Consider the following 14045-nt stretch of genomic DNA (forward strand, 5'->3'; position numbering starts at 1 on the left):
CGGTCACTCAGATGGAGCCCGAAGTTGAGAACTTTCACTTTCGCTTCTTCTTCCTCTACACGTCCCGTGTTTGTGGTTGGATCGCGTCATATCCAGCACAAGCGCCTCTCTTCAGAACAATTTGGTCCACGTTTTAACTGAAATACTGGGAAACAACTGGAGTTCGTCTGACAGATGTTGTTTTTGGGTGCGGAATCAAACTGGGTCAACTTTTTGATCTATAGGATCCCCTCTGGTTCAAAGTGTCCCCTATAGGATATGGCAGTTCTGACCTTTTGGGGGCTGCACACACCTCTTAATGGTGACGGCACCAACGGAGCTGATCCAGTTGTCATCAGCTGGCCAGTCTGACTCCAGCTCATTAGGGGAACTTTGCTGATCTGGAGGAGAAGCTTTCAAAACTTGACGGGCTGGGGGGAATGACTGTAATTTTGGAATCAGCGTGCCAGTTTTATTTTTAATCAGAATAATTTAGAATAATTTCAACAGGATATTTTCAAATTGTTCCCCAGTGTAACTTCACCTGAAATTGTGGACTCCAGAATATCACCATTAAATCCATTTAATCACTTAATAGCTGTGGAATTTGAGCCGTGAGAAAAATATCTCTCCATCATGATTTCCAGAATTTTTCATCAATATCTGAGATTCTTCGAAAGCTTCGCTGGCTTTGGGTTTTTATTGCTTCTGCTTCATTTTCAGGCGCAGTTCTTTTATTTTTAAATCAAATCAAATCATCTTTATTTGTAATGTCTGTTGTAGTCAAACTTGGTGCTATGCAGAATCCCAGGGCCTGATCCCTAACAATCAACAGGAAAATCTCCCCTTTAACAGGAAGAAACCTTGAGCAGGACCAGGCTCATATGGGGGGGGGGGGGGGGGGGGCCTCCTGCTGATGGGGGGGTGGGTAGGGAGAGAGGAGGAGAAGGGGGAGGACAGGTAGAGGAGAGGAAGGATAAAACTATTCTGTAAAAATGTATGTTTAGCTTTGTGAAATTGTGTCGTACAGGTCAAATAAGAAAACAAGATCAACTGCTGAACCAGTGCAATTTATTTTTAACGTGTTAATCTCCACAAAGAAAGAAAAAACACAAACAACAAGTTAATAGTGGTCCAGTAATGCGCTATAGTCATACACCAGTACAGCTAACAATAACTCATGTTTTCCACCTGCTTTTCCATCTTCAGTGGGAATAATCCAGGGCGTTCTGGGCTTGAACAAAGGTATTAAAAGCTGGCTGAATGTCTGAGGTGACTGAAGGACACACTTGGGCTTTTCTCAATAGAGAAGGGGCACGGCACAGTGCAGCAGGTTCTCATCTTAAAATTTACTGTATTCATGGGAGATTTATTTGGTCATTTTGCTTCTTTTTATTTCCTATTTCCCACATTTATTCATAGTTTTTATTAGATTGCAATAAATCCTATAACATTGAACAGACTGACTAAAGTCAAATGACCTGCGGTTCCCACCGATAGCCGTCATTCTGATGGGTTTTTGCTGGCTGCAGCTGAAATATTCCAATGCTCCATGTCACAGAGACAGTAAATACTAAACCCTAAAGATTCTGAAGGCATGATGTAAAATAGTAACGTATAATACAGACATTTGAAGAGACAATTAAGAGAATGTTTTCATGCTTCTAAGAGTGGCCGAGGAGCCATTTAGAACTTTATAAAGATGCATTGTGTGATACCAGGAACTAATTTAACTTCAAGGGGAAGCTGCTTCTGCTTTGTCGACCATCGACTGATCTCCTGAAAGTCCACCAGCGCTTTTTAAAAACTGAATTTTTCATCTATGGAGGGAGTAGACGGCAGATGTTTCCACAGATGTTCTTCACCAGTGGTCAGTGAGTGATGCAGCAGATGAGCGGGAGTTGACTGGCTTCAACCAGCTACTGTACTGTCTCAGTGTCTCCAGCCCATAGTAAGGATTCTCTACGAGATCAGACAGCAGCTTCACTCCTGAATCCTGCAGCTGGTTCTCACTCAGGTCCAGTTCTCTGAGATGGGAGGGATTGGACCTCAGCGCCGAGGCCAGAGAGCCACAGCTGATCTCTGATAAACTGCAGCACTCTAATCTGAAAAATGCAGGATAAGGTTATACGGTGCAGGTCTGCATGTTATCTGCGTCAGTACTAAACCTACGTTAGTTCTTAGTTGGGTCAGACCTGAATTCACGATATTCCAAGGATTTTTTTTCATGTGGTGCATCACAGCAGTGTTGAGAACAGCCTCACTTCACCATCTTAGCAGCTGGTATATAGGTAGAAAAATGAAGACTGACCTAAGCCTCTCCAGTTTACAGTTTGGACTCTCCAGTCCAGAACAGAGCCGCTTCACTCCTGAATCCTGCAACGTGTTGGAGCTCAGATCCAGAACCCTCAGATGGGAGAGGTTGGACTTCAGAGCTGAGGCCATAGAATCACAGCTGGTCTCTGATAACCTGCAGCTCCTTAGTCTAAAATAACAATTATTTTGAGAGAAGACAAAAAAAATCAACATGTACCAGAGCAAAACACAGCTTACAAGCAACAAACCTCTGGTCCTGCACCGGCTTATCTGCCGTATGTTTGTATTTTGGGTTCTTTCAGGGCGGTTGGACAAGATCTCCAGCGTATGTAAAGTGTGTGTGGGTCAAAATACCTTCCAAGTTTGTGAGACCACATTTCTCAATAGCACTCAACTCTTGTCAGGAGTTGGGACAAAGCGACCCACTCCTGATAGCTTGTGGGCGATGCTGCAGCGACCCTGCAATCCCTACACTCCCAAATCAAAGGTTTTAGACACTGCTGGATGCTGGAAGGGTGGCTATAGTCTGGACGCATCGTTCCCCTGACTGCACATTTCTCCAACAATGATTGGCAGCTGGTGTCACTTGTTCTCCAGATGAGAGAAGGAAAGAGAGCCCCCCCACAGTGTGTTTGATTGCCCCACTGCAAGCTCAATGCTGCCAGAAAACATTGCAGGAGCATCAATTCCCCTCAGGGCATCAACAAGGACCTCAGGAAAAGGTGCAGCTGCCACCTACTAGAGACAAGCACACTGAGCTGAGATTCAAAGCCCTCTCCTCCCAAGAGAAGAGCTTGTTTGTTGGAGGCTCTTCTGGGCGATACCGGATGCCACAGCTTCAGCTCAGCCCGTCTCTGGAGCTGAGGTGGAGCTTAGCAAGTTTCATGGTTCTAAACCACTTCCTCTCGCTGAGGACCTTCTCAGCTGGTGGTTTCTGCTCCACCTTCCAAGTTGAGCAGGTGATACTTCTGCATTCCTGCCACCAGTGTCTCTGCAGAAAGAGTCTTCTCTACTGTTTTATATTATATTGTAGAAAATTAGGATTTTTGGTTGATGTCTTAGATGTTGTTGACTAAGAGCAGGTTTTTCTTTAATAACATAGAAGATTTGATGAGAAGAGCAAATGTATTATTTTATGAGCTACTTCCACTACTATTATATACACATACTTCCATATTGTCTCAGATTGCAAGCTGCATTTATTGCATCGTTCATAGAAAGTCATATTTGTGAGGAGAAAAACTCCAATAAGGTCATTTTCTTTAATGACCATTACAACAGAAGGAGGCGATGAACAAACAGATTTATATAAAAATGTGTGAAAACTTATGGATGGAAACCTTTTTAAAATGGTTGCATTGTGTAGAATCGGTGTAGAATCAACTTGTTGACTTCTGATTTGGACTCCAATGGAAGTGAGGTGCAACAATTGTGGATGCTGAAAGCTTCAGATCTTCATGAAGGTTTCTGTGGTTGGACTGACCTGCTGCCCCTTTAAGAGGGAGGCAGGTTTGGGCTTCTGGCTGGAATGAAGCCACCTAAGATGAGAATGACTGCAGGCTTTCGGTACCAAGGTTTAACAGGGTGCTCACTTCACACTTGGGCTTTTCTCTTTTTTGGGATGGCTTTTCTCAGGAGAGAAGGGGCATGGCACACTGCAGCAGCTTTCTTTTGGGGTTTTCTAGTTTTCCTTCTGATCTTTAAAAGACAGGAAGAACCATTTTTGATTGGTCTGAATGTTTGGGCGGTTTTGTGGCCAGCCTAAAATAAAACAAGACAAATCTACAACTGATACTTCCTTTCTAGTCATTGATGACCATCCTCACATGGGACAGATTTCCACAACCAATTTAATACTGCAAATCTGTCCTGTGTGGTCTTTTTTCTGAGAACTGTAACACTACGTTTATAACAAAGATCAAACATGGAAACAGTTATTGTCTAACTAGTTACACCTGGGAAAGTACTGGATCATCTCTGACTGACCTGAGCGTCTCCAGCTCACAGAGAGAATCCTGGAGAAAACCACAGAGCAGCTTCATTCCTGGATCCTTCAGCTGGTTAAAACTCAGCTCCAGAACCCTCAGATGGGAGGGATTGGACCTCAGCGCCGAGGCCAGAGAGTCACAGCTGATCTCTGATAAACTGCAGTGTGACAGCCTGGAAAAGGAATAAATGGGGCAAATAAAAACACATTTCTAAATATGAAAATGAAGAGAAAAGCAGAAAATGTAAAGAAATTTAGAAAAGACCAACAGAGGCCTCCTGACCTGAGCGTCTCCAGTCTGCAGTTTGGATGCATCATTGCAGAAGACAGTAACTTTACTGCAGCATCTGTCAGGCTTTGGTTCTCGCTTAAGCTCAGCTCCCGTAGATGAGAAGGGTTTGACGTCATTGCTGAGGCCACAACTTCCCAATGACTCGTTGAAAGAAAACGACCAGACAGTCTGTTGTGTATGAAACAAAAATAGTGAGTCAAACTTTGGGATTTCTAATCAACTCATCTGAGAATCTACCTCAACACAAATGTAGCTCATTTCCTGGAAAAGCTAAATTCAACACCGTAGAGCAACAGTTTGAACGACCATCAGATCTGAAATGCAACTGAATTATTCTCAACATTTGTCTTATTTTAGAACAGCTCATAATTACTCAATATTTAAAATGATTGTAGCAAATGGTTTAAAGAAACGTGCATCTTTTTATCTGTCCATCGGCTCTTTGGATATTTTGCATTTCATCCAATTTGTACGATGGTGCGTCAAGTCTTAATTCAGCGATCCGATCGATGACATCAGAGTCTCTGGTTGCATCGATTGCCCTCAGCTTCTGTTCTATCTGCCTGTTTCCTTCAAATCATTTTCACTGCACCTTTTGTTGCTAGTGATGAAGTTGCCACCTAACGGGTGTGGAAAGGGTCAAACAACTTTGTGGGTCACATAAAGGCTCCAAACGGAACCGCCACAAAGACCTAAAACACCCATTTAAACCAACGAGGCCGGCTGTTTTTACGTTGAACAAATGAAGCAAAATAGTCACGTGTCATTAGTTAAAACGTGTTTTTCTGTCGTTTGAATACGATGTATACAAACAAACAAAAGTTATTTAATGACATGACAGTAATTTCATGATAGTCAGTTAACTTGTGGCTCCTATTATTCCTGCCTTATGTTGGTTTGTCTGGATTGACCTTTGAACTTATATCCAGCCAGTGTTGAACATTTCTGGATGAATTGTTGTTGTTTTTAATTTATGGACGCTGCAATGGAAATAAAGAATTGAAGGAATGACCACTGGAGGGGGTATTGCTACCTGACATGATCCACTCGCTTGATTTAAACGCTGATGTCCGGCCCTAAAAATCTTTACTTACTCGGCCTTCCTGCAGTTCCTCACAGCTGGAATCAGGCGACGTCGTCCCTCCTCTGAGGTGTTGTACTGCCGCAGGTTCAGCTCATCCAGAACCTCCTCTGACATCTGCAGCAGGTAGGCCAGAGCTAAACAGTGGATCTCTGACAGTCTCCTCTTTGATTTCTTCTCTGACTTCAGGAACTCTTGGATCTCCTGATGGACTGACTGATCCTTCATCTCCATCAGACAGTGGAAGATGTTGATGCTTCTGTCTGGGGAGATTCCATCACTGTTCTCCTCCTTCAGGTTGTTGAGGACCTTCTGGATGGTTTCTGGGTGGCTGTTCCTCTGATCCAACAGTCCACCCAAGATCCTCTGATTGGACTCCAGAGAGAGACCATGAAGGAAGCGAACAAACAAGTCCAGGTGGCCATTTTCACTTTTGAGAGTTTTTTTTAGTGCTCTCCTGAGTAAGTCATCAAGAGATGTGATTGGTTTAGAATATTTTAGGAACTGACTTATAACTGCTGTGTCTTTCCTGGTGTAACGGTGGAACATGTAGACGGCAGCCAGAAACTCCTGAACGCTCAGATGAACAAAGCAGTAGACTGATTTCTGGAAGATCACACTCTCTCTCTTGAAGATCTCTGTACAATCTCCTGAGTACACCGACACCTCGGAGACGTCCAGTCCACATCGCTCCAGGTCTTCTGAGTAGAACATGATGTTTCCTTTCTCCAGATGTTCAAACGCCAGCCGACCCAACTTCAGAAGGAGATCTTTATCAGCCTCAGTCAGTTCCTCTGGTCTCTGTTTTCCTCCATACTTCTGCTTCTTCCTCTTTATCTGAACCATCAGGAAGTGTGAGTAGAGGTCAGTCAGGGTTTGGGGCAGCTCTCCTCTCTGGTCTCTGGTCATCATGTCCTCCAGAACTATAGCAGTGATCCAGCAGAAAACTGGGATCAGACACATGATGTGGAGGCTCCTGGAGGCCTTGATGTGTGAGATGATTCTCTTGGACAGATCTTCATCACTGAACCTCCTCCTGAAGTACTCCTCCTTCTGGGAGTCAGTGAAGCCTCGTACTTCTGTGATCCTGTCAACACACGAGGGAGGAATCTGATGGGCTGCTGCAGGTCTGGAGGTGATCCAGATGAGAGCTGAGGGAAGCAGGTTCCCCTGGATGAGGTTCACCAGGAGCACGCCAACGGACGATACTTGTGTGACATCAGAGATGAGCTGATGCTTGTTGAAACGCAGTGAAAATCTGCTTTCATCCAGGCCATCAAAGATGAACAGAAGTTTCCAGACAGTCAGATCTTCTGCTCTGATCTTCTGTAATGTTGGATGGAAAACATGAAGCAGTGAGAGAAGACTGTGCTGCTCATCTCTGATCAAGTTCAGCTCCCTGCATGAGAGCGGAAGCACCAGACTGATGTCTTGGTTCTCCAAACCTTCTGCCCAGTCCAGACTGAACTTCTGCACTGAGAAGGTTTTTCCAACGCCGGCGACACCGTTGGTCAGAACCACTCTGATGTGTCTCTGTTGCTCAGATAAGACTTTGAAGATGTCCTGGCACTTGATTGGAGTGTCCTGGATGTTCTTCTTGGAGGTTCTCTCAAGCTGTCTCACCTCATGTTGTGTGTCCACCTCCTCACTTTGTCCCTCAGTGATGTAGAGCTCAGTGTAGATCTTGTTCAGCAGGGTTCCACTTCCTGCTTCATGAGTTCCTTCAGTCACATGTTCACATCTTCTCTTCAGACTCATCTTATGACCTTCTATCACCTCCTGCAGATCACTTCCTGAACATAAGTAAACCAATGATTTCCATCTATAATAAATCATCAACACAACTACAAATTCGTGACATCACAAATTAAATCTCATATTGAACAGTTTTACTTTGTTTGGGCTTCATTTCAGCATCTCCAGATCTGCTTCCAGATTGTGAACAAGAGGACTCTCCTGGTGGAGCTGACTGGTCCCAGTTTGATAGGATGTGCTCCCCCCTCTCACTATGAAACACATCTCTATTAGTCCTTTGATTTATAGGATGAAAGAACCGGATCAAGACTCAATATTGTTCCAGCATTTATTAATTCATCTTTCAGTTTAAACCTGATTCTTGTTTCTAATCAACAATATTCACATTAAGTCTGTAACTCTATGACTGTCTGAGGTTTAAGTGTTAAACATCTCCAGTAATAAACTCACAACCTGCTGCTGTTAATGTGACTAACAGCTGCCACACAAACACATCATCACGCTTTAGTTTTCTTACATTTCCTCTGAACTTCTGAAGTTTAATATTCTATCTTTGGACCGGTCACTCTTCAGGGACACACAGCTGGGCACTGTGGACTCTGCTCTATCCTCGTCCATCCTGAGGAAACATCAGAAATAGTGATGAGACTGTGATGAAGGTAAATAATCTGTAGAGGTTGGAGTTAAATAATCCCAATTCACTGCATTTTTATCAAACAGGAACATTTCTAATCCATTCTGGATAACAACTGAATCAATAAATCAATGATGTATCTGTATCATTTTCATGTTTTCAGAGTTTAAGCTGCTTTTTTTAACTGTTCCCTGCAGTGAGAAAAGAACTGGCACCTTTTCCAGCCCCTCATCCTGCAGCACTGAATGTGCTCTAAAGTTCTTTCCAGAGCAAACGTCTCTGCACTTGCAGCAACATGTTGCAGTCATGGATCCGTGAGGAGAACCGGATACAGGAAACGCCCCCACTTTGATCCCTAAACCCAACTGGTGGCCAACGGTGGTCCGGCAACGACGGGGACGCTGGTCCATCGGGCCCACAACACTGGTTTTCCACAGGCCAACATGGTGAAAGGACTGTCTTCAGCTCAGCCACTAAATTATCTTGCTACATAAACATACTAGTCAGGACTTTTTAACTTCCCTCATTTGTTCCCCTCTTCAATTATTTCTATGATCCAAGTTCTCAACGATCACTGCTCTATTTAAAATAGATGAAAGAAATGACACCCACTCCTGCATTTCTTTCACAGTGGTTCCACAACATAGAACAATAAACCACTGTGAGAAAACGTGCAACATGAACCCAAAATCCTGTTGGTGTCCTGTGATCCTGTGTGGATTTATTTACTTATTTATTTTTCAACTTTATAGTCTTAAATTGGCCTGGCTGAGAGATGCTAACTTGCCCACGATTAGATTTTGTTTGACAGGTAATACCAAAATATCCAGCTGTAACCTGGACTGTTTAACAACTCTAATAACTCTAAGAGCTTTTCACCTAAAATTTCGCTCTTCCTGCTTTGTCTGAACAGAATACTTTCACTTTCACTTTTACAACCTAATCAACAGCTTTATGGCGTATATATTACTACCATTAAAGCATTCTGGGAGGGTTTAAAGTTCTTTTAGGATCAGTAGCAAGGAGCAGAAACATAAACTAAACTTCACTTAGAAAGACTATTCAACTATAACTAAAGCCAGACTATAAGAAAGTTAAATAAAACCTTTTCATTCATAATGTATGATATTTTGTGCTAAAAGTAAATATGAAGTCTCGTTGAATCAAATCTTGATTTTATCTCCAAACACAACTGTCAATTCTTTTCAATAATGCTCTTCGTTTCCACTCACCTTGTCGGTCTTCAGTCTTCCTGCTTAGTCTGAAAGGAATACTTTGAAAAACTGGTTTGTTGGGTTCCCAGTTTCTGGGACCGTTGTTGCGGGTGTCTACCTGCAGGGGGCGTGGAGGAGCCGCTCATCAGCCACAGTGGCCCCGCAGACACACGCACCTGCGGTCTCTCTTCAATCTCCCGTTGGATTTAAGGACAGAACTCCCGTCTGCCAGCGGCGGAGGGTTTTCGTCCTCATCGCCAAACCCTGACTTCTGTGGCTGGACTATTTTTGAGAGTTTTCCGAGCGGACTTGTTTTGGACTCTCTCGAGGTCTCTCCGCCTCTCTGTGAACGCGGACCGAACTGTTCTTGTTCACTTTAAAATAAAGACGCTATTCTCCACCATTATTCAACCTGGTTAAATAAATAAGATTTATGATGCTTGACAGATTTTAAAGACTTGTAAAAGCAGCATATTTCTGCAGCCCTGGAGTCCAGGAGGAGCAGCAGAGGTCAGAATGTGTCGGAGCGCGTTTAACTATTGGTTGCAGTTCCACGCGTGTCCACCGGTGGCGGTAAAGCACCACATGATATTTCTCCTTTTTGGAACTTCTTCAGCTGCGTTGAGCTTTAAATCTTCACCTGTCGCTCCCTTTAAGCTCTAAACTTTGCGGTTCGATGTGTAGTTTGTTGGTTTGAATATTTTTGATGAATTCTGATGATGATGAGTGAAACTGTCAATGACCAATAGAAAGTTCGTCCATTTTTCTATTGTGTCACACATTTTCATTATTTATTGTCATTTTTGGGTCTAAACTGGACCAGTTCTGTGAGCTGTTTTGCTTTTTCTGTGGACCAGATGTTCCAGGCAGGTTCCATCATCGGACACAGACGGAGACAGGTCACGTGACAACAGTCAGCCTTTAGTTCTTTATTACAGGAGGATCTGGTTTATATACAGACACGAATCTGCAAAATACTAAAAAGTCTATGAACCCAAAGTACTAAAAAGTCTACATCTTGCAGCATCTGGACTCCCCGGGAACCTACGCGAGGATCCTGTTCGTGGACTTCAGCTCTGCGTTCAACACCATCCGCCCCGCTCTGCTACAGGACAAGCTGTCCCAGCTTAGTGTGCCTGACTCCCTCTGCAGGTGGATCACTCACTTCCTGACGGATCGGAGGCAGTATGTGCGGCTGGGGAAGACTGTCTCCGACTCTGTCTCCTCAAGCCACCAGTCTGTCAAACTGATCAAGTTTGCGGATGACACCACCCTCATCGGGCTCATCTCCAATGGTGATGAGACTGCCTACAGGAGGGAGGTGGCTCGACTGGTGTCCTGGTGCGGACACAACAACCTGCAGCTGAACGCTCAGAAGACAGTGGAGATGATTGTGGACTTCAGGAAAGTCACAGCCCCTTTGCCCCCCCTTGCCCTCATGGACTCCCCCATCACCATCGCGGACTCCTTCCGCTTCCTGGGCACCACCATCACCCGGGACCTTAAGTGGGAGCCAACCATCAGCTCCCTCATCAAGAAGGCCCAGCAAAGGATGTTCTTCCTACGGCAGCTGAGGAAGCTCAAACTGCCTCCCAGGATGTTGGCGCAGTTTTATACGGCCATCATCGAGTCCATCCTCACCTCCTCCATCCTCACCTCCTCCATCACCGTGTGGTTTGCTGGTGCCACTGTCAGGGACAGACGGAGGCTGCAGCGCGTCGTGCGCGCTGCCGAGAAGGTGATGGGCTGCAGGCTTCCATCCATCCAGGACCTGTATATCTCCAGGACCTGGAGGCGTGCAGGTCGGATCACGGCCGACCCTTCCCACCCTGGTCACGGACTGTTTTCCCCACTCCCCTCAGGCAGGAGACTACGGTCCATTCGGACCAAAACCTCCCGCTACACAAACAGCTTCTTCCCCTCTGCCATCAGGCTGCTGAACACCAAGTGACTTATCACTTAAGCACCACGTACAGCAGCCAGTCAGACTCACGAACAATACATCACATTACTCCTGCATGGACCTGCACTATTCTTACTATTTTTATATATATATACTGTACTTACAACAACTACTCAAGGGAATTGATAAATATCACTATGCCCAAACCAAGGTGTTTGATGACAACCAAGGAGCAATTGCACTGGCCAGGAACCCAGTTAACCGGCAAAGGTGTAAACATATTGATATAAAATATCATTTCATTCGTGAAACTGTGAATAGTGGGAGGATCTGTTTAAAGTATTGTTCCACTGACAACATGGTTGCTGACTTGATGACAAAACCAGCCACAAAGCTAAAACTCCATAAGTTTGCACAGTATTTGTTTGGCACATAAAGTGCAAGAAGAATGTGCCAATATGTTTTTATTTACTTTTGCACTGAAGACCAAAGGGAGAATATTTTTGTTTATTTTCTACCACTGAGTGTACCACAATAAGCAAAGGTCGAGTGGGGGTGTTAAATGTGATATGTGTGCGTCCTTACTCATTGTGTCCTGCAGAGGGTAATGTTCACGGTGCGTCATGAACATGACGTCACTACGTATGTACCTGTTCCGGTATAGTTGTGAAACAGAGCGGCAGCTCATTGCATCTCCCTGTCTGATTGATTAAATATGCCTAGAGGAGGCCAAAGATAATTCTGTTATCTGACAGTTTGAATCTCCACCGCAAGGCACTCCGCTCAACACAGTTGAATCTTGTTTGATTTTTTTTGAAGGCGTTTCACCTCTCATCCAAGAGCCGTTCTAGGCAGATTTGATGATATGACGCTCATAGGCTATATAGCCTTTTCTTTTTGGGGGGAATGGATTGGAGGCTGCTTCAACATTGAGGTTTGGACTGTGACAAAGCAAAATGGACAACCTCCACCAGAATAAGTGTTTCAAGAAAATAAGTTTGAGTGTATTAACTTCAAAAGGCCATTTTCTTGCACCTGCTCTCGCTTACGGCCATACCACCCTGAGAACGCCCGATCTCGTCCGATCTCGGAAGCCAAGCAGGGTCGGGCCTGGTTAGTACTTGGATGGGAGACCGCCTGGGAATACCAGGTGCTGTAAGCTTTTTGCACTCTTCCACTGGGTCAGCAGAGGCCGCCAGTGTTCCTGATAATTATCCAGCCAGATGTAATTCACTTCTTAAGTACTTCTAACATTGAGATTTAATGTTGCACTATTGTACATCGTTTGAGATTTAATATTTTATGAGTGTGTGTGTGTGTGTGTGTGTGCGCGCGCGCGTGCGTCCGTGCGTGCGTGTGTGTGTGTTTAAATAAAATTGAATTTCCCACTTTGGTCCACACTATTGTCAACATTTCTGTCTTCAAAAAGAAGCCAACTCAAGGCGGCAGATTCCTGAATTGAAAACAATATCTAAAGAACTCAAGTATCATACTAACAACACTAATATTCCATCTGTCTATCCCCAACTGAATTAACTCCACACCTATCTCATCAGATTATTTGTAACAGAATAAGCAGATAACGTAGCATTTCCCTGTTCATATCTGCTACTTGCAATTTAGAATTTGTCAATAAAACTATGCTATGACACAAACTACAGTTTAATAGATGGCTGTGCTCCTAAAAAGAGCAGCATTTGTGGCTCATAAACCTCACAGACACTGCTATGCTCTTTAAACATTTTTATGATCGTGAATTTTTCAATCAAATATCTTCTCTTTGATAATGCCCAAAGCTGGATTCGAACTCTCCCTCTGGGGTCTTCAGGAGGTTTCAATCAGGTTGTCTGTTACAGCAATTGTCAACTGGCCCGCACCGGCCCGGGATCGATTCCCGGCCATGGCACATTGCTTTTAAGTTGATTTCATTTATCGGAGTTGAATCTTGTTTGATTTTTTTGAAGGCGTTTCACCTCTCATCCAAGAGCCGATCTACGCAGATTTGATGATATGGCGCTCATAGGCTATATATCCTTTTCTTTTTGGGGGGAATGGATTGGAGGCTGCTCCAACATTGAGGTTTGGACTGTGACAAAGCAAAATGGACAACCTCCACCAGAATAAATGTTTCAAGAAAATAAGTTTGAGTGTATTAACTTCAAAAGGCCATTTTCTTGCCCCTGCTCTCGCTTACGGCCATACCACCCTGAGAACGCCCGATCTCGTCCGATCTCGGAAGCTAAGCAGGGTCGGGCCTGGTTAGTACTTGGATGGGAGACCGCCTGGGAATACCAGGTGCTGTAAGCTTTTTGCACTCTTCCACTGGGTCAGCAGAGGCCGCCAGTGTTCTGATAATTATCCAGCCAGATGTAATTCACTTCTTAAGTACTTCTAACATTGAGATTTAATGTTGCACTATTGTACATCGTTTGAGATTTAATATTTAACTAATGTTGCACTGAGATTTAATGTTGCACTCTTCGGTTCGATTCCCGGTGTATTCCCTGGGAGGTCGTATCGGGCCTTTCTGGCCTGTGGGACACGTTGTCGTGACTATGTCTCTCGACTGGTCTGGGAACGCCTGGGGATCCCCCCGGATGAGCTGGAAGAAGTAGCTGGGGAGAGGGAACTCTGGGTCTCTCTCCTTAGGCTGCTGCCCCCGCGACCCTACCCCGGATAAGTGGTGGAGGATGGATGGATGCCAAAATCACTTCAGCATCCAGGTCTGGGAACAGCAACTCAAAACAGATCAAACTTTATGGCTATCGGAGCTCCGCCAAGCCTCTGAAACTGAATTGAATGTATATTTAAATAACTTTAAAACATTTTAAATACTACATCTGCTGCCACCTTCTATTAACACACGGTTTATTCTTTTCTGTTA

The 14045-nt window shown here is 44.3% G+C and overlaps 1 protein-coding gene and 2 non-coding genes across 3 annotated transcripts; 2 read left to right on the plus strand and 1 right to left on the minus strand.

The window, feature by feature from the left end:
- Window positions 1-1033: 1033 nt before the first annotated feature.
- Window positions 1034-9328, minus strand: LOC130520792 (NLR family CARD domain-containing protein 3-like). The gene is made up of 7 exons (XM_057024527.1): window positions 9277-9328; window positions 7928-8029; window positions 7549-7661; window positions 5669-7448; window positions 4566-4742; window positions 2291-4455; window positions 1034-2084 (listed from the first exon to the last, which is right to left on the minus strand). Exons 2-6 carry the CDS (start codon window positions 8026-8028, stop codon window positions 4245-4247), a joined length of 2382 nt encoding a protein of 793 aa, XP_056880507.1. The 5' UTR covers window position 8029; window positions 9277-9328; the 3' UTR covers window positions 1034-2084; window positions 2291-4244.
- Window positions 9329-12204: 2876 nt separating this feature from the next.
- LOC130520794 (5S ribosomal RNA) lies at window positions 12205-12323 on the plus strand. Its single transcript, XR_008949053.1, has one exon. It is a non-coding gene; the product is annotated as a 5S ribosomal RNA (ribosomal RNA).
- A 1026-nt stretch (window positions 12324-13349) lies between these two features.
- On the plus strand, window positions 13350-13468 carry LOC130520793 (5S ribosomal RNA). The gene has a single exon (XR_008949052.1). It is a non-coding gene; the product is annotated as a 5S ribosomal RNA (ribosomal RNA).
- The last annotated feature ends 577 nt before the right edge of the window (window positions 13469-14045 follow it).

The sequence above is a fragment of the Takifugu flavidus genome, unplaced genomic scaffold, assembly GCF_003711565.1.
Source record: "Takifugu flavidus isolate HTHZ2018 unplaced genomic scaffold, ASM371156v2 ctg529, whole genome shotgun sequence".
Lineage (NCBI taxonomy): Eukaryota > Metazoa > Chordata > Actinopteri > Tetraodontiformes > Tetraodontidae > Takifugu > Takifugu flavidus.